This window comes from Syngnathus typhle, linkage group LG4, assembly GCF_033458585.1.
Source record: "Syngnathus typhle isolate RoL2023-S1 ecotype Sweden linkage group LG4, RoL_Styp_1.0, whole genome shotgun sequence".
Classification (NCBI taxonomy): Eukaryota; Metazoa; Chordata; class Actinopteri; order Syngnathiformes; family Syngnathidae; genus Syngnathus; species Syngnathus typhle.
The window spans coordinates 9972563-9992696 of NC_083741.1; the positions used below are offsets into that span (position 1 = coordinate 9972563).

The 20134-nt window shown below is 40.1% G+C and overlaps 1 protein-coding gene across 2 annotated transcripts in view; it reads left to right on the forward strand.

Annotated features, from left to right (window-relative positions):
• uacab (uveal autoantigen with coiled-coil domains and ankyrin repeats b) overlaps positions 1–16757 on the forward strand; it is a 32561-nt gene extending 15804 nt beyond the window's left edge. The window contains exons 3-19 of one of the 2 annotated variants that reach the window (XM_061275767.1): positions 1388–1476; positions 1864–1928; positions 3470–3527; positions 3727–3797; positions 4193–4299; positions 4539–4720; positions 5244–5281; positions 6042–6092; positions 6250–6357; positions 7019–7051; positions 7637–7726; positions 7873–7903; positions 10216–10265; positions 10341–13034; positions 13163–13315; positions 14031–14096; positions 14956–16757. In XM_061275767.1, the coding sequence (XP_061131751.1) occupies positions 1388–1476; positions 1864–1928; positions 3470–3527; positions 3727–3797; positions 4193–4299; positions 4539–4720; positions 5244–5281; positions 6042–6092; positions 6250–6357; positions 7019–7051; positions 7637–7726; positions 7873–7903; positions 10216–10265; positions 10341–13034; positions 13163–13315; positions 14031–14096; positions 14956–15027 (3958 nt within the window). In that variant the 3' untranslated portion in view covers positions 15028–16757. The remainder of the gene's footprint in view (positions 1–1387; positions 1477–1863; positions 1929–3469; positions 3528–3726; positions 3798–4192; positions 4300–4538; positions 4721–5243; positions 5282–6041; positions 6093–6249; positions 6358–7018; positions 7052–7636; positions 7727–7872; positions 7904–10215; positions 10266–10340; positions 13035–13162; positions 13316–14030; positions 14097–14955) is intronic. The other variant, XM_061275768.1, reaches the window with a different exon arrangement.
• The last annotated feature ends 3377 nt before the right edge of the window (positions 16758–20134 follow it).

Consider the following 20134-nt stretch of genomic DNA (forward strand, 5'->3'; position numbering starts at 1 on the left):
GAATTGCGTACGTAGATTTTGTCCTAAAGTCAGCCTGCACAGGGCACAATGCTTCCAAATCCGACGTGGATTGGGGCAAAAACAGTTGGCCGCTCATCAAAGATTAAAAAAAAAAAAACTTTTATTTATCAATTATTTTGCTGTATTTGGTATTTTTAGTAATTACAACTAAACAGCAGAAAAGGAATATCGAACAAGGATGCATAGTCATCGATTTCCAACGTAAAAGAAGACGTTTGCAAATGTCCTATTTTGATTAAAAACAAAAGATGAATCAGCCTGCTTTCATGAAGAACGTGAGAAATCTGAGAATTATTTCTTTTGAAAGCCTGAAATCAGGTTTGGAGTTGGACAATATATTTAAACAATGGCTCTATACAATTACTTGGTTATTAAAATACAAGGTGATTAATTTGACAAGCAATTTGTTGTCACTCAATTATTTTTGACACAGGTAATGTGAGAGGAATATGAGAGTTACCAAATCAACTTCAATACACAACTTTTAGACATTTTTCAAGTCGGTGTACATGACAGGTTATTGAAGGTGAAGTGTCCTCATCCTAAAGGGAGAGTTACTTCCAGTAGTTTCTCTGGTTAACATGTCTCAGGCGGTCTAAAAATAGCCACCATACCCTGTTAGGCTGCAGACCTTAAAGGTGCCCAAATAACATGTAGGATGACAAAATGACATCACTGAATGGGCGGTCTTGAAGCTCAGAATTATATTTAGCTTTTTTATGAAGCCGGTTTGTTGGGTCGCTTGCATGGATCTGATTTCAGCTTTTATGTATATCTTTATGTTCCATTATTAACATGCTTGGCAGCACTGTGGTGTCTTAACATTCTATGTATGGGGTCAAATGACTTGTATACCCCCCCCCCCCCTCCTCAAACTAGTTTCTGCTTTGGAGGTGTTTACTCATTGAGGTAGGGAGGGACCCTCCAGTTCTCCCCCAAGAACCGTCCTCCGGGGGCCATCCTCACTGCTTTTAATACTCATATGGGTGTTGAGGTGACAGCCATGCTGTCGCCTTGGCAGATAGCTTGGGGCTAGTGTATAAACAGATTCATGTGACTTGATGTGTTATGGGCTGAGGTCAGTTTACACAGTGCGGGTGTTTTTCTGAGCAGCCAATGGTCACTTTGCTGCTTTGGGTTAAGTCACTGCAGAGAGTCACAAATCTTAAATCTCCAATGTGGTGATTAAAGACATGTTGTGCATTTGATCTCATTATCCTTTTGCAATCTCCCATAATCGTTTTGGAATCCTTGTCAGGAGATTATACAAAGTGTGCACGCATTGAACGTGACAGCTCTCATGTAGTCTTCTTTGCTGCCATGGTTTCATCACGTATCATATTTTTCCTCTTCTCTCTCCTCCTAGGTTTCATCTGGCTTCAACACGAGGACACTTGGACTGTCTCAATCTCATCTTGGCACACGGTGCTGATATCACTGCAACTGATGCCACTGGTGAGTCACCAGTAAGAAAATGAAGCTTCAAATTTGCTTCATGAACCAGTTGTATTTTTTTTTACTTCTCGATATGGCACTGTTGGTTTCAATAAAGGGGTTCAAGAAATGGCAAGTCAGTATATAATTTTGCCCTCTAATAGAATGCTCCAATGATGAATAGCAACAGTTTAATAATTTTACTTGACTTCATTCTTATTTTTCTCAATATTACTGATCATGCAACCTCAAATTATTGAGGGAGAATATCTGCTCGTATTTTGGAACTGAATTTGCTTTTAAACACAGTATAACTGCTCGGAAAATGCTTTTGTAAATAGACTACTTCCATTTCCCAACAATTCCTGATGCTGTTTTTTTTTTCCTATTTGTGATTTGACTCTGTAGGTAAAAACGCTCTTCATCTGGCTTCAAGAAATGGCCATTCGCTGTGTGTGCAAAAACTCCTGCAGGTAGAGTGATGTTGGTGTTATTTTAAGGGTCATTTGTGTGTGTGTGTGTGTGTTTTGAATTTTATAATGTGTATTATTGATGGTGAGACCTTCCAGTCAGCGCATTTTTCCTTTCAATTTATTTGAATAATTCATGCAAAAATAAACTGGCAGTTGTAGCTGCTGCCTGCTGTATGCTGCAATATTGTTCCCTCACTGAAATGGAGCCCCCACCTCCTAAATGTCCCTTTTCCTCATGGCTAGTGATTTAAGAGGGCATGTCTGTTGATTTCCAAAGTGTTGACAAGCCCTGCTGCCCATTCTGGGTGCCGTCATCGTTCCAAACATAGCCGCACGATCTCAGTCTCAACTGCCTCAGTCTAACTTCGTCATCGTCTTTTAGGATCTCCCCCTTAGATGCTCTAAAATCAACTCCCCCAGCAAACCTGCTCACCCCCACTACCTACCCTGAGTGGTCATTTGAGCACGATGCTCAACTTTGGCCTTTGTTGCCAGAGAGAAGTGGATTTTTATAGTGCGTATGGGTCCGTGTTGACTGGCAAATTACCCAGCAGCATCAGGCCTCCTTCTGATCTGATGGCTGTCATAGCAGGTCCTCTTCACTGGAGTGGAACACTATGTCTTGTGGTGACTAAATCTGTTGGCTGAAATGTTTAGTGCATAGTATCGCAGTTCCACTTGCCCTAACTTGACATGCTTGATGCCTCACATTTCACTGCCACCCACCCAAAATAGAACCTTTGGCACATTTTCTGCTACAGCGACGACAATGGAATGCAGTTACAATGTTAGTAGTATGGAAGCTTTTATGTGTTTGTTTTTGTGACCGCGTGTTTTCGCACATGGTACAATAAGAGAGACAGAAGTGGTAATGGCATCAGGAGCCTTTTCTGCGGTATTGTTTATGTCCCTATCATGGTTCTGTCTCACACTAAATAAACAGGCTGCAATTTCACACTGAGTTGGTAAATTTGAATATATATCAGTATTCATTCTTTTTCGTAAGATGGTGGCAATCATTTCCATTTATTTGACATTTGCATGTTTTACGTAGTTCTTCTCTCAGTGTTAAAACATCCCATCGCAAAATCGCATGTTGTTGGTGATTGTTCATTAGTTGAAAAAAAGATTTTGGAATGGTGGGTTCATGGCTCTCATTCATTCTGCCACAGTAAAATAAAAAGGCCAATAGTTGTTGAAGAGATGCTAGTCTGCTTCCTGACCACTGTGGTACGTGCTCTTGAGCAAGGCACTGACCCAGCCACCTCAAGAGTTGCTGCCCTATTTGCATGGCCTTTCAGTCTGACAACTCTGCGTGCATGAATTGGGGTTCTCTGTGAAAGTGTCAAATGAATTTCCTCTTGAGAGTTTATCAATAATATCCTAAATTCACTTTCATCAAAGGAAAATTTCAATTTTACTCTGTGAACCTGTACAAGATGGTCATTAATGTCACTTGACCATAGTTTTGAAGTGCAAGATGAAATATTACTGTGGTAATTTGTTATCAGCTCTTGTAAGCTTGTGTTTTACTCTTATAGCATAACTGTCCAGTTGGGAATGTGGACCTTCAAGGAAGAACAGCTCTGCATGATGCTGGTAAGAATATTCAATTCTAGTTGATAATAATGAGTTGTTCAGAACAAAACGTATCACAATCGTAACTTAGCAAAGGTAAGGAATCATCATTATAAGGAATGTATATTTGTTGAACGTTTGAGCTAATAGCAATTGATGTACAGTATGTGTTAGTCGTTTTGAGTTGACTGACTGGATGGTTATTTTGTTCTCTCCACAGTCATGGCAGGCTGCTCATCCAGTGTGAAACTTCTCTGCGACAGTGGCGCTTCTGTCAATGCCAGTGATTTTGTAAGAATCCAAACATCATTTGACACCTAACAGCAGGGCCGCCCACACTACTTATGAAATGACCAAGTCCAAATGAGCTACCTACTAGTTGGTTGGTCGGTCCGGTCCGTCAGTTAAAGAATATTTACAATTCTTTCTGGCTGACATAACAAAATATTCTTTATAATATGAATTAGATCGAACATACCTATGGAATACAAAAACTGTATAATATTAAGAACATACAGAAATCTTAATTCTATCTTCAAATGCACGTAACTTGTCTCTTGAAATACCACACTCAGATTGATGAACATTTGTGTTTCAAAGTGAAAGACTGTTGTTGCTACACATTAATGGAACACTTCCTGGGCGTGCATGTGTAAATATGGCATGTCTGTCATTCATCTCTTTAGGATGGCAGGACTCCTCTGGTGCTTGCAACCCAAATGTGTCATCCACGCATCTGTCAACTCCTTGTCGAACGAGGGGCTGATATCGCTATGCGAGACAAACAAAAAAAGTAGGAATCAATGTTGCTTGCATGAATAGACACTTTTTCTTTTACTGACGTAGTAAAATATTGCTAAAATGTTGCTCGTATTTTCTAGTCATTTTTTGTGCCAAAAGAATTTCAAATTATGACGAGCAAAATGGTTAGGTTAATTAATATTTATGCATATTTTGTAATTAAATTGCTTGTCATATTGAGTTAGTTGTTGCTGAAGCCCTTTTTTCCCCCCCCCCACTCGTCAACTTTAGAACAGCACTCATTCTGGGTTGTGAGTATAGCTGCAAAGACGCAGTGGAGGTGTTGTTGAAGAGTGGTGCTGATGTGAAGGACGTGGATAGCTTGGGTCATGATGCGTTCCACTACGCTCGCCTCAGCAAGAATCCAGAGCTTGTTACTTTGGTCAAAGGCTACCTCGAGAGAGCCAACAAAGGTGAGAATGTGTGAGTCATTGGAGCTCTGCAGAAGCACAGCATCGATGTCCATCAAGACATAACGATGTGAAAACAAACACCCCTGTTCAAATGTTGTTGGTTTTTGCGATTTTTTTTTTTTTTTTCTTACCCCAACATTAATGTGATCTATAATCAAATTTAATCTCTAAAAATGATTTTCTGATTCAAACATTCATTCATTTTGGTTACTTGGCCTTAACATTAGGTCCTGGGCATAAAAGAGACTTTCTCACTAAAACAGTGGTCTAAATAGCTTTGTATATGAAGACAGTAAATAGTAATTGGGAAGTTTGGGGTTTACTATTGAAATCGTTCATATTAATGCAAGATAAAAGTTGTCATGTGAGTAAGAGTCACCTTGTTTCTCTTCTGGACAGTCATACCAATGTTGAAAAATGTAATGTGATGTCATAACAGTGGTATGTTTTAATGTTTCACGGTTGCAATGTTTTTCCTTTTGGCTTAACAGAAAGTAATTCTGAAATTTATTTCACCCTACAGGAAGAGAGGCAGCAAAAGTAGAACAATGGAGGAGACAGGTAATGTGGCGTTAAAAAACAAACACATTTTACCCATAGTCAATGTTCTCTCAAAGATGCATGCATGCAAAAATCGCACACTATTCTCACTCTCTCAGTGCACAGATTAAAGTGCATTCAAAAAAATTCAAACCTGAGTTGTATTGGCGATTGCTTTTTCATATTCACCCCGTACAAATTATCTAAATGAATTTCTGAACGCGCCATTTGACTGGCTCAGTCCAGAGCTGTAATGTAGTTTATCTTTTTAATCTTTTTTCATACTCATGTTGTTATTGAAAAGCGATACTTGTCAACTTTCACATTATATATTTTGATAATAAAAAAATATACGATTACTTTGATTAAGTTAATTTGGGCCAATTCAGGAAATAAAAGAAGTGGCATTGAATTTATTCTCATAAACTCTGTCTCATTTGATGAGTCATACAAATCTCTAACCAACGATAAACTCTATTTTTATATATTTGAATTTTTTGTAGGAACATTATAATTATGTAGTTTACCAGTCGCGTGCAAAATTCGAGGGAACATTGCTGGTGATAGGGACCTAACAGAGAGCACTCAGACATTTCAAAAGCTCTTCAAGGCTTTTTTTGCTTGCAGACTACAAGTATTCCTATTATGATCACATGCAATAGTCTCCAACTACTTTCAATTTCAAGCTGACTTGGTGCGCATTTATGCTGCTTGAGTGTCGATTGTTACAGGAATGTTGCTGTTTTAAAAATAGTAATAATCATAACTGTTCTTTCCTCAGCAGTCAGTGACAGACACCATGGAGGCTAACAAAAAGGATCATATTATACACGTAAGCACAATCTTTTTTCATGTTGCTTCATTCTGCAGCCAATCAATATGTTGTATCTGATGTCACTCTTGTCGTTTTTCTTTAAATTTTGAGCCACTGATATTTGATTTGGTTTAAGTTGTTGTGAGCGATTTCTATTACTGGTTTTATATATCAGGACCTGGAGAGGCTGAATGAGTCCCTGCAGGAAAGTCTCAGGAAGTCACAATTGGAGCAGAGGGCCTTGTTTGATAAGGTCAACCTGTTACAACAACAGCTCACACAGGTAAATGCTTGTCGTAACATGGACACATTGCTTGCATAGGACAGACACAGAAAAACAAAAATAAAGTGTGTGGATAAATTAATGTACAGTACTAAGTTCAACCTCACTGAAGTTGTACTGTTGAGTGATACAAAAATGCAATCGAACAATTTGGAAATCCTTTTCTTTTAACCGCAATAAGCACTTGGCAGCTAAGGATACTAATTTTGCTAGTTTGCTTTGGGTCTTATGTGTCCTTGTTACAGAACATCAGGATGCACAAAAAGTACAGAAACAATCTGTTAGATATGCATTCAGAAGCAGAGCCGTCAAATCCAGTCCAAAAAGTAAAAACCCTGCCACATTTTGGCTTTAGCTACATGTGCAGTTTTTTCTTTTTTTTTTTTTTTTTTTTTCTGAACCTGGATTGCGCTTCTGTTCAAAAGTTTAGAGAGTAAAGTAAAGTTCATCCTTTACTTTCAACCAGAATCTGAATATCCTTAACATTTCATCTATATTTATTTTGTGTGAAGAAACAGAGCCGCAGTTTCCAGGCTTCAATCAGGAAATAAGATTGTTTTGTGGCAATGTTTTCATCATATCTTGCTGTGGTAGTAAGACAATTACAGTTTTAATAGAGCAGCCCTTCATTGGCTCTGTCTAATTCTCCTTGTATTTATAGGAAAAGAAGACAGTAGAAGACACTCACAAAGAGGTACGATGTCAAATAAAAATTTCCATTTTCATGGTTGTTGAGGCTGATATATATTTTTTTTTGTGAAGAGTTTTTTCATGCACATTGATAGTTTAAAATATATTTTCTTAACAACTGTCCTGCATGCTCCTATGTTCATCGAATACGTGACTCGAGAATGTGGGTAGAGGCCTCACGTGTTTGACACAAGCACTGTGGACCAACGCAAAACAAATAGGACTATCCTCCTTCGATTGAGGAACAATCCAGTGACGCATCATCGGAATCGAGCCAGCGGCTACAGCGATTGTTCGTACTATGCATTATGGAAACCTGCCACCAACGGGGCGATTGCAAACCAGCAAAACCAAAAATGACATCAATTCTTTGTAAATGTCTATTCGACCAGTGTCCCTTAAAAACCAGTGCAGAACATCTAATAGTACCCATTAAAGCACCGAGATGACCATAATGAAGTATGATGTAATCCTAATTTTGTTCTCCCTTTGAGAATTGTTTGAAAAGCACAGGCTTCTAAAAGGACAATTAAGATTTGTTTTTGTTAAACTTATTTGTTCTTTTTTTGTTTTTTTTTCATTGTATCAGAAGGAGCAATTAAAGGCGTTACTTAATGCCAACGAACCAGAAGGGTCACGAGGCTTGGAGACTGTCAAGGTCCAGCTCAAAAGCACCATGGTCTGTGAATGTATACAGATCATTTGATATTTCTTGATAGGAAACTGTTGGAGTGCATTTCCCTCAGTTGTTCTTTTATTGTGTGATGTTTTTTTTATATAGTATATAAGTGTTGTTCACTTACTCCAAATGTATTGTTTTTGCAGGGGGATTACTCTGGACAGTCAGTGATCAAAGGTTTGACTTACTCGTCTTTCATGAAAATAAAGCTAGACAAACAAAAACACGTGAAATCTACATCACGTAATTGTGTGAAGGCGAAGGCCTTCACACATTGATATTCTACTTTATTGTGTGAAGGCGAAGGCCTTCACACATTGATATTGTACTTTATTATTAAACAACTTATTCCTCCCACTTTTTTGACATCTAACTACTCCCATATGCTTCAACCGATTCACCTCGTTCAACCTTTCACACGTTCCAAAAATTCATGGCACGCTTGCCAGTATTTTTCGCGTTCATAACATTTACCGTTTTTAAGTAATTAGCAAATTTGTGCCTTTTATTTCCCCATTCATTCTTAATGGCAATGTCAACCCGAGCCAGTTTCCTGTAGTGGGTTCGATTCCCACATTGGGCGTCATTAATTATTTTACTCTTTATTCTTCCCGCTTATCATTTTCAACGCTTATCATTTGTAACTAACATTCGCATTCAACATTCATTACATTAAGCAATTTCCACCACTTTGCTTACGTATTCGCATTCAACAAACACATTCATTACATTAACCAATTGCAACCACGACATAGTAAGGGACTCAATTAGCTCGTGGGAAACACAAGTGATTCCAGTACACGAGCATCATTCCCGAGTGGTATCAAAACCCGCGTCAGTTCGATTCCCACATTGGGCGTCATTATTTATTTTACTCTTTATCCTTCCCGGTTATCATTTTCAACGGTTATCATTTGTAACTTTTGTCATTCGCATTCAACATTCATTACATTAAGCAATTTCCACCACTTTGATTACGCATTCGCATTCAACAAACACATTCATTACATTAACCAAATTCAACCAGCAAGAAGGAAGGATCCTCATTAGCTCAGTCGGAAACACAATGGAAATGTCAACCCGAGCCAGTTTCCTGTAGTGGGTTCGATTCCCACATTGGGAGTCATAAATTATTTTACTCTTTATTCTTCCCCCTTATGATTTTCAACGCTTATCATTTGTACCTTTTTTGTAACATTTGTAACGTTTCATTTTTAACGCTTATCATTTGTACCTTTTTGTAACATGTATTTGTAACATTTTCCCATTTATTTCACAATTATCTATTTTCCCTTTGTATTCTTCCCGCTCATCATTTTTAACGCTTAACGTTTGTAACTTAACATCTGCCTTCGCCTTCACACGCAATTTCTTCCGAAATTGCAATTCTAGTTATTATTAAACAACTTATTCCTCCCACTTTTTTGACATCCAACTACTCCCACATGCTTCAACCAATTCACCTCGTTCAAACTTTCACACGTTCCAAAAATTCATGGCAACCTTGCCACCTTTTTTCCCCTTCATAACATTTACCGTTTTTAAGTAATTAGCAAATTTGTGCATTTATTTCCCCATTCATTCTTAATGGCAATGTCAACCCGAGCCAGTTTCCTGTAGTGGGTTCGATTCCCACATTGGGCGTCATTAATTATTTTACTCTTTATTCTTCCCGCTTATCATTTTCAACGCTTATCATTTGTAACTAACATTCGCATTCAACATTCATTACATTAAGCAATTTCCACCACTTTGATTACGTATTCGCATTCAACAAACACATTCATTACATTAACCAAATTCAACCACTAAAAGAAAGGGACTCAATTAGCTCGTGGGAAACACAAGTGATTCCAGTACACGAGCATCTTTCCCGAGTGGTATCAAAACCCGCGTCAGTTCGATTCCCACATTGGGCGTCATTATTTATTTTACTCTTTATCCTTCCCGGTTATCATTTTCAACGGTTATCATTTGTAACTTTTGTCATTCGCATTCAACATTCATTACATTAAGAAATTTCCACCACTTTGATTACGCATTCGCATTCAACAAACACATTCATTACATTAACCAAATTCAACCATCATTGAGGTAGGAACCTGATTAGCTCAGTTGGAAACACAATGGCAATGTCAACCTGCGCCGGTTTCCTGTAGTGGGTTCGATTCCCACTTTGGGCGTCATAACTTATTTTACTCTTTATTCTTCCCCCTTATCATTTGTACCTTTTTTGTAACATTTGTAACATTTCATTTTTAACCCTTATCATTTGTACCTTTTTGTAACATGTATTTGTAACATTTTACCATTCATTTCACAATAATTTATTTTCCCTTTCTATTCTTCCCGCTCATCATTTTTAACGCTTAACGTTTGTAAATTAACATCTGCCTTCGCCTTCACACGCAATTTCTTCCGAAATTGCAATTCTAGTTGATATTAACTTGCTTGAAATTGTGTTAATTAATTTTTGGACTGTCCTTCAGGAAAAGAGAACATTTTGGTCAAGCAAGCTTATAGCCTGGATTTGGATCAGGTAAACTAAGTTACTTACAATTGATACATATGTGGGTTGTCAGTTTGTCTCACATGCATCTTTCAATTCTCCTAGCAGAAACTCCAGATACCAGCAACGTCACGTTCACTGTGTAGACCACTAGAGAAAGGTCTTTCTGGTGAGCGCGATCTTCTCCGACATGAGCTTGAGATGCTAAAAAGGAAACAGCAAACAACCGAGGAGGAAAGGATGCGACTTCACGCGGCTCTGAGCCGAAAAAATCGAGAGTACCAAGAACTCGTTCAGAACACCGATCTCATCAAGAGACAAGGTGACCAGCAAGTCAAAGAACTCGAGGATGCCTTGGGGGATGTCCAGAAGAGGATGCTTGATTCGGAATGCAAGGTTAAGCAACTGCAGGCCCATGTGGTTGCAGTGAAGGAACACTTGGGAGGCCAGGCCACAGAAGAGCTTCGTGCTCAGCTTCAGGATGTCAAAACCAAGTATGAAGGCGCTTCGGCTGAAGTGGGTCGTGTTCGGAATCGTCTTATACAGAGTGAGAAGGCATTGGAAGAGTACAAGAACAGTGAAAGCCAGCTGGCAACTGAAGCCGAACGGTTAAACGAACAGCTCGAAGTTGTGACTGCAGAGAGAGATGAACTTTCAGAAACTGTCCTCACCATGGAGACCCAGTTGAAGGGAGCTCAATCCAAGCAGAGCAACATGGTGCCGGCCGAGAAATTTGACAACATGAAAAACCTACTGACCAATGCAGTAGATGAAAAGGAACGACAGCTTGCTGAGCTGAGAGACGACTATGATCGTGTCCTCGAGGAGGTGGCGGAGCTCCATCGGAAGTTGGATCATCCGACCCAGGGGGGAGCAGGGGCGGTGCCCACTGAGGAGCAACAAAGGATTCAGGCTGCCCTGGAAGAGCAGAATATCTCGCTGAAGAGAAAGCTACATGATGTAACGGCAAAAAGCCAGGCACTTATTCACGAGATGGAGGAGAGTGAGGAAGAGCGGGAGATACTGCAAGAGAAGCTGGAGGAGCTGAATTGCAGGCTTGAGGTGGACTTCATCCCCATGAAGGAACACGATGAAGCTCGCATGAGGATGGCATCCGCTGTGGAGGAGCTGGAGGACAAACTTGTGGAAGCCAGTGAACGTTTTGGCAAAGCAGAGGCCCAAGTCCAACTGCTTCACACCGAGAGCTTGATGCTCCAGGAGAATATTAACAATCTGCAAAGTACCAATGAGAAACGGGAGAGTGAAATAGAAGCCCTGAAGACTCACAATGCCGAACTGATGAGAAAATTTGAACGATTACAGACGAGCTGCGACGACAGAGACAAGCAGTGTGAACAGCTGACAGCACAGAGCCGGACTTTGAAACAGAGCCTAGAGGGAGACTATGTGCCGAGACGACAGCATGAGCAACTGAGGATAGAACTAACCGCTACTCTCGAGAGTGTCAAGGCTGAGAATTTAAGTTTGGAGTCCGCAGGGAAAGAATGTAGAGAGGAATTAAAGAATGTGAAAGAAGGAAACGCCAAGTTACAGGAAAAGTTGGAAAAGGTTCTGTTAGAGATGAAAACCGACTACGTGAGCGTGAAAGATCACAGGAATATCACAGAAAAGCTGGGTGATGCTGTTGTACTGGCAGAGAATAGAGCAAGCCAACTGTCAGACACACACGTGCTGGCCCAGGAGGACAATGTGAAGCTGACGGAAGAATTGCAAGCTCAAAAGAAAGAACTCGACACTCTCATGGAGGCTATTCAGTCCAAGTTTGTCCCACTGGCAGCCGTTGAGGACAAAGAAAACTCGTACAACACCCAAATCAAGGAGTTGAAGGCCAAACTGTTGGAAATGGAGGAGAAGTACAACAGAGAGAAGTCTGAAAGAGAGAATAACAAACTGGAGAAAGACAAACTGAAAGTTGAGATTGAATCTGTTCAACAAAAACTTGACACTGCTCTTGTCACCGATGAGAAGCGCAAGGGATACGAGGTAGAGTTCAAGGGTCGCTACGAGGCAGTGTCTCTCAAGTTAACCAGTCTGGAAGAAAAGCACAATGAGGTAAATCGTCAAAAGGCTGAGCTTGAAGACCAGAACGCCCTGTGCAACACTCAAATCCAGAATCTTCAGGACCGTCTCAAATCGGAGCTAACACGGATCGCAACCTATGACACTGAGCTGAAGGCCCTTCATGACGCCATGCAGCATGCCCAAGCCGGTTGCAAGAAAGCACGAGAGGCTCAGCAGCTGGAGGCCCAGAAGGTTTGCGCTCTGCAGAAGGAAATTCAGGAACTCCACAGAGAACAGGCTTCTCTGTTGCAGGAGCACAGCAAGGCCAATGAAGCCCTGGCGACTGAAGTCTCGACGCTTCGAATAGCGCTCCGAGAAGAGGAGGAGAACAGCGGCCAGAGGGGCGAGGACGTTTCAGCCCTACAATCTGAACTTCTTCAAGCCACTCAAGCTCTCGAAGAGCTTCGCTTCAAAGAAGAACATATGACCCAAATGAAGAAAGAGAAACAGCATTTGGAGGAGGAAGCTACCAACTTGACCAACAAGCTGTTGAGTTTAACAGAAGAATGTAAAGCGGTCCACCGGGAGGCAACTCAAGCAAGGGAGGGCGAAAGCAAGGCCAAGAGGGAGTTGGATGCTGTTCGTGAGAAGGGACAGGCCATTGAACGAGAAATTAGGGAGCTGAAAGAACGATATGATGAGTCACTCAGCACCATTGGCGATCTTCAGAGAAGGATTCAGACATCATCTCAGCTGACCGAAGCCAAAGACAAGAAGGTAACAGTTGAATCAAGGATCAGAGCGCGTTATTTCGTCCATCTTTTAAATTGACTTGCATATGTTTTGTCCTTCTGTTGGGTGGTTGTGTAATGAATCCATTGTCTTCACGCTTCTGCTTGGCTCAGATCACAGAGTTGCTGATGGACGTGGAGCGGCTGAAGCAAGCACTGAATGGTTTGTCCCAGCTGGCCTACACGAGCAACGCCCCTAACAAAAGGCAAATGCAGCTCATCGACACCCTCCAAGCCCAGATCAAGAACCTACAGCAACAGCTGGCTGTGAGTCAATGAGCAAAACACACAAGACATGGCATGTATTTGACTCATTGATAGATAGTAACTCATGTACATCATTGCTAACATTTTTTGACATGCGTTCAGACGTACTTGTTCGAATGCACTTGGAGCTAAATGCTACAAACGTAGCATTTTTTCTCGTAAAGTCATACGGAATTGACTTGTGTATATGCAAGTAGAAAAGCTATTATGTTTTAAGCACTTGGGCTACATTATGCCAATATGTTCAAAAATGGCTGCATTGCTTGATTCTCACTCTGCATTCCCCCATATTGTGGTTGGGCATGCGCATGTGGAACTAAATTGCCCGTTGCATTATGGGAAAAAAAAAATGCTGCCCGAAAATCATGCACTGGATCCTTAGTAAATTACATTTCAAATAAACACTTTTACTTACTTAATTTTTAAACATATTGGTATAATGTAGGACAAATGCTTAAAACAAAATAGATTTTCAACTCACGCGTGCACAAGTCAATACCCCATAGCATTACGGGAAAAATGCTATGCTTGTAGAAATTAGCTCCAAGTGCGTTTAAGCAAATTAGCAAGTATATTTGAACATATTTATTTGTCAGTAAAAAATACTCTACATTGGCAGCCAATGCTTATCTAACAAATGTTTGGCTGAAGTTAATATTGGGTGATGTAGCCGTTGAGGCAGTACTAATCTTGTGTTTTGTCTCTGTTCATTTAGGATGCTGAGAGACAACACCGAGAGGTGGTTTCCATTTATCGAACACACCTCCTCAGTGCAGCGCAGGTTAGTTGTCACGAAATAAAAATATACTTCGTTAAACATTGAATACATTATATAAATGTAGAAAATGCTTTTAGTCAAAATTGCCTAGTTGGGGTCATGGGTTAGTTGCAGCCGATACTATCAGACTGGAGGCAGGCAGATTACACCCCGGTCTCATTGCCAGTCAATTGCAGCGGGCATATAGACAAACCAGCATTCAAACAAATGGCATTTATTTATTTTATTTATTTATATGCCTATGTATTTATTTATGTGCCTATTTATTTATTTATTTATTTATTTATGTGCCTATTTATTTATCTATTTGTCATACAACATTGTGGTTAGTATCATTTCCTAAAAGTGAGGTTTGCACAGCTCACACTCCTTGCATGCCTGCATGTGTAACCTGGTTCTCTGTTCTCTGTGCAAAACAAATATACAGCAGAGCAGCTTGAATTTCCCCTTGAAAGATTATCTTGTGTAACACACAAATAAGTCATATGTAAAATATGTCGCATGCACAACAAGCCTAATGATGCAACTCAAATCGTAATCTGATACATAGCTTCTTACCCTGATTTTCTATTCTGGCAGAACTATTTTCCATTTAGTTCTAAATGCATTTTTCCATGACCGGTGAAAACTGTTGGATTCTTGGTTGTTTGTCCATGTTTGAGGATGGGATATGTTCAAGTTTGTAATGCAAGATGTTGGGGAAAGGAGTGGTAACGGGAAAACAATAGTTCTTACACCCTTTCTACCCAAAAAAAAAAGAGAAAAATAAAAAATACATTGCATAAAGCCAATGGTTCAAATTCACAATTAATGATTACACAATGTAGACATTCTTGTGTAAGTGTATTTTCTATCTTTGTAGGGCCACATGGACGAGGACGTCCAAGCTGCCTTGCTACAGATCATCCGCATGAGACAGGAGTTTGTGTGTTAAAGCTTTCTTCAGTGTAATGTTATGCTCCCGCCCGCAGACTCAAATTCAACATTCTCACACTTCCACGACACCGCCATGCTTCACACTGCATTATGTCACACAGATGATAGCTCTTCAAATGGACTGTTATTGAATCCCATTTCATGTCAAGTATAGCTATTGGCACATTGGCTTCCAAGTAAACCTGATTGTGATTTCATCAGAGGGCAAAAGGGTGTGCTTACATATTGTGTTATTCAGGAGATAACCAGTACAACAATATCACGACCGAAAATCTCAAGTCTCAGCGCCAAATCCAGATACCGTTTTAGTACCAAGGCTGACATGTGCCAAGGGGGCTTCTAGAAATTAGAAACTAACAGTAGAAAAAATGGAAGCTAGGCTAACTTGGGGTATTTGATAATCATGATTGCAGTCTCTTCCAGTCGTTTTTGTTGTGGTAAAAACAAGCAATTGCTTCTCTATGAGTTTCTACTGCTGGACAATATCGGTGCCATTGAAATGTTGAACAGATTTGGGATTGTTGGCCCTGCCCATTGTTATCTTGACCATTGTTTGTCAGTCAATTGGACTTTTACTTATTATTTTACTTTAATAATTTTACTTTTACTACCAATATTGTAGAGGGTATCATCTGGCAATTATAGTGGTTCGTTGTTGTGGATAATGTTAGATTTGAGTCACGTCGGTTTGTGTGTGTGTGCGCGTGTGTGTGTGTGTGTATGTGTGTGAGTGTGTGTATGAGAAATGGATTCTTTTGCTGTGTAGTTATTGCGGTGGCTGCCAGGGATGAGAATTTTCCGCGGATCCGCGGATTTCCGGGATTTTTCCGTCGAAAGTATCATTTTCGTCAATCGTGTAAATCCATTGAGATTTTTTTTTTTTATATATATATGGGGAGGGCGAGGGTCAGCTGGCCGGGCAACGTTAACCTCGGCGACTCACCCGCCCGCCGACAGCATCATACCCCCCCCCCCCCCCCCGACCCCCGGTTGGCCCCCACAGACCCCTGGCTACTTTTCAGTGTTTTTTTTACACTCGCCATTCTCATCCCTGGGCTGATTATCTCCTTGTTGAAACCTGAGTGCCCTCTAGCGGTCAGACTTGGCAGGCCAAGTTAATAAAATGTTAACTTCTGTGTGTGGGAGGTGGACACACTTTCGTCTTTGGGAGCTGCTTATATAAGAAACATTGAAAAGTTGTCCATAAGAAAATGGAAATTGAAAACTCCGGCAGCTCCCCAGGACAACGGCTGCAGCGCCTTCCTCCCCCGAAGCGGCCGCGTGTGTCCCCTGAGGGTGTAGTGTTTTTTGTTTTTCATGATTGAGCGAGTCTCTTGTGCCTTTTCACTGACTTTTTCAATGCTTTGTACTATTTTAATGACTCTACTAAAGTGTGACAGTTGCAACGTTCAGCAGGTCTGGAAGTAGAAAGGCACAACTCAGATGTTACTTACCGTATAGGATGATTTTCAAATAGAATCAAACAAAATCCATTAAGATATGGTTAGTCAACCTCCTAAAAATGTGTTATTTGAAGCACTCCTGTCTTTTCCTGTGAGCCTAACCCTCTTAAACTCTGTTTTTATACTTTGGCCTGATTTCTTCAGATCTTTAGGATAGACTTTTAGTCCCTCAAGCTTCAACCAAGACTATGTAAAGCAGATAATACAAATATTTGTGTTTGTGAGTCATTAAGACTATAATTAATAAAAGTGCCTAACATAGCAACTATGTTTGTGTTTGGTTTATTTTTTATTGCCAGTTCCTCCGCACAGACAAGTTGATCACCAGAAGTATTAATTTGAACATTTGCACCTCAATAAATCCAGGTGGAAATTTCTATTCCATCCACCCATTTTCCATAGTCCTTCCTATCCCAGCAGGGATGCGCACACACACACGCACACGCACATTCACATAAACAGGTCCATGGGAAGATAGTTTCATATGTTTTCACTTTAAATGTAATCAACCCAGGAATGAGAGTGAGTAGCTCTTTGGCACGCGGCACTAACTTTTTTCCTCTTTCAACTTGTGTTTTTATTGATTTGTCTCCTGCATGCTCGCCATCTCATCTCAGTCTATTTTCATCAAAGCGCACGCATACACGACGTTCCTTCTTCAACTGAGGTCAAAGCTATTCCAAACAAATTCCTATCATTCAATCACATCAAAACGATTTCTGTAAACTATTTCAAATAGTTGAAAACAAGCTTGCTGACAGCACCAGTACATACTCATCAGCTGGAGCGTATCTGGACACTCAACACAATGTCTATTTGATGCAATACTTTCCCTGGCTTTTACTTAACTTTATTTTTAATCCTTATTGGTGCTATTTAGTCTTGTGGCCTTGGTTTAAACCTGTGCAGTTTCCACCACTAACATCCTGTTAAATGTGCTGCTCTTTCATTAGTACTTTGTCTCATTTTGGCTCTCAAGAACACTTTGGAGAAGAACACAACACTCCTTACAAGTCATTTTCATTCCCACTTCTTCATGTTAAGTACATGGAACCACTCTAAGAAGAACCTGAATCAAAGGGACGGGAAACCAACCCTTGCTTGATTTTCTGTTTTTGTTTTTGAATTCCAATTTCCAATTCAAGCGTAATGTTGTTAGTTTCACAGACAATATATTTAGTGTGTGATTTATGGCTGCACACATTTCCTGGTCGTGTCACACATGCCCAGCCTGTGGTCATGTCGTAGTTGCTTGGCAAGGCTCAAGAAATAGCATGGAGGTCATGCCCACTTATGCTGTTTGGAAGGTCAATCCAGCATGACAAGGAAGTCAGGAAACTGCTTCAAAAACAGAATTATAAGGATAATGTGACAAGTATGTTTATACACAATTTTGAAGTTGAAGTACTACTCTCGATTACATACAGTAAGCAATGGGCCTTTACAAACCATCTTTCCATCTAGGTAATTTCTGATGATCAACTCTGTGATAAGGGCGGTGCCTTATTTGTTTTTCTTGTCTAATTGCAAACTGTTTTTTTTGGTCATTAATGGTCGGTTACTCAGGCAACACCAGCAGGGCATCAGGCCAGGGGCTCTCTTATTTCCATTAGTCCCCAGAGGAAGCAGACCGATCTTGAATTGGGGCCGAGACAAGCAAGGCCTCCTTAATGTTTTTGCAGGGTTCCAAAGCACTTTGTTGCTTCACATAGGTTCATTTATGGGATAATAAGGGTCCGGAGGACACATGGTGCTGATTTGAGGTGAATGTCTTCAACATGGTTCCCATTTCCACAATCTGCTCCTTTGGCTTCCCATCATCTTTTTGACTTTGTGGCTCATCTGGTTCCTGTTTCTTTCCCCGCTTCCTCACCTTTCCTTTTGTTTCTTCGTCTACCGTCATTGGTGCCATACTGAAACCGGCTGTCCTGGCTTTGACCTGGAATTTGCACATCAGGAAGGGCAGTAAAGTGAGGAGCCCAAGGATGCATACACCGAATTGTTAATATAAAAATTTACATGTTTGCCGGTGGTGCACTTGTACAGCCTAACAATTTTAGTTAACTGAAAACTGAGAAGGCAATAAGGATTTTCTCCCTGAAGTCATAATAAAGTAGAAAGTCGTCCATGGGTTGTGGATGAGGTGAAATCCCTCAAGGTGCAAAATGCAAAGAAGTAGAAACAGATCAAGTTGCTGGAAAGCTACGTCACTGATCTGGAGCATTATTATTATGATTTTATCTTTCAGAATGGTCACTGTATGAGTAGTGCCTCAAAATGTCATGTGACTTTGCTTGACCTCGTTGCAGAAAGATGTCTTGCCCTGGCTATGACCAAAAGGAAATATTTTGAAATCATTTGCACAACAAATATTGAAGCTGACTCACAAGGTGATAGCTATTCCACCCTTGCCACAATTGTGCAAATAAATCTCCAAGTAGGCCTGTTGACACACCTGAAAATCTCTATGTTCTTTTGACGACCTCTCATCCACAGTGCTGTGACCTGAAAATGGCCACATGAGTGTGCGCTACACTGCTCACTGAAAGATTGCATGTTAACAATTGGACTTGAAGGAGACATTTTTGGTCATTTAAACCAGTGAGTCTCCATTTAAATCAGGTTGAGGGACCAGAATAGGATTGCTGAGAGGATCAAGAAATTACAAGTGGCTCAAGCTCCTGGTTTTTCAACCATACAGACATTAAACTATGAAAGGTTATGAACGGCACTCAATAAACCAGTTGACAACCAAGCGCCCTCTGGCAATGTGCACGACGCCTCTCACCCATATATCAGACTGGATTGGGTCCAGTTTACCCATAACCCCAAGCAGGAGCTCTATAGAAAATGTATTGATTGATAATAATTAACATGACAATGATTACACATTTTGACATTTACTATATCAGCATTGGAGGAAATGTTCTCAAATACGCTTGTGGCTTTGCTAATTATAGCAGCCATCTGCACTAATGCTTGTGGAAATGCTGGCCTATTGCATACATTATTAGACTCGCAAATGCCTCAGAGGTGTGCGTGCGAGCGTGTGTTAAACGTAGCTGCTGGCCATCTTGCATGTGGGAGGAATTAGAATGCGATTACAAGTGACTATTTGCTTAACGTGTTTAGAAAATATGTGCATTCTTTCCGTTGTATCCATATGGTCTAACAATGGTTGACTACCATATTGAAAACAAATCTGCAAAACCCATTTACAACAAAGTCAAGCACCATTGGGATTATCCAAATTTGATCAAACATCACACTATAGGACACTAACAATTTTGTGTAGTCTGACAACTGACAGTAAAAATAATAATAGTAATAATAATATTACTTTTACTACTATTACTACAAATACTTACTACTAATGATAATAATAATAATTGATCTAAACCCTTGAAAACGTTTTTTTGAATTCCTTGTTTTACAACTCCGGTTCTATTTTTGACCCAACACCAGAAAAGTTTCGTGTTTTACTTTATCTACCAGATTACATCATTAATATAATAATAATACTTCTTCTGACAATGGGAAAGAATTGCATTGCTTCTGGCCATAGAAAGACTATGCAAACAAACCCAGTGAGCATCTGACGTCAATTCAATATCAATATGACATCAAACACTGAAGTTTGAT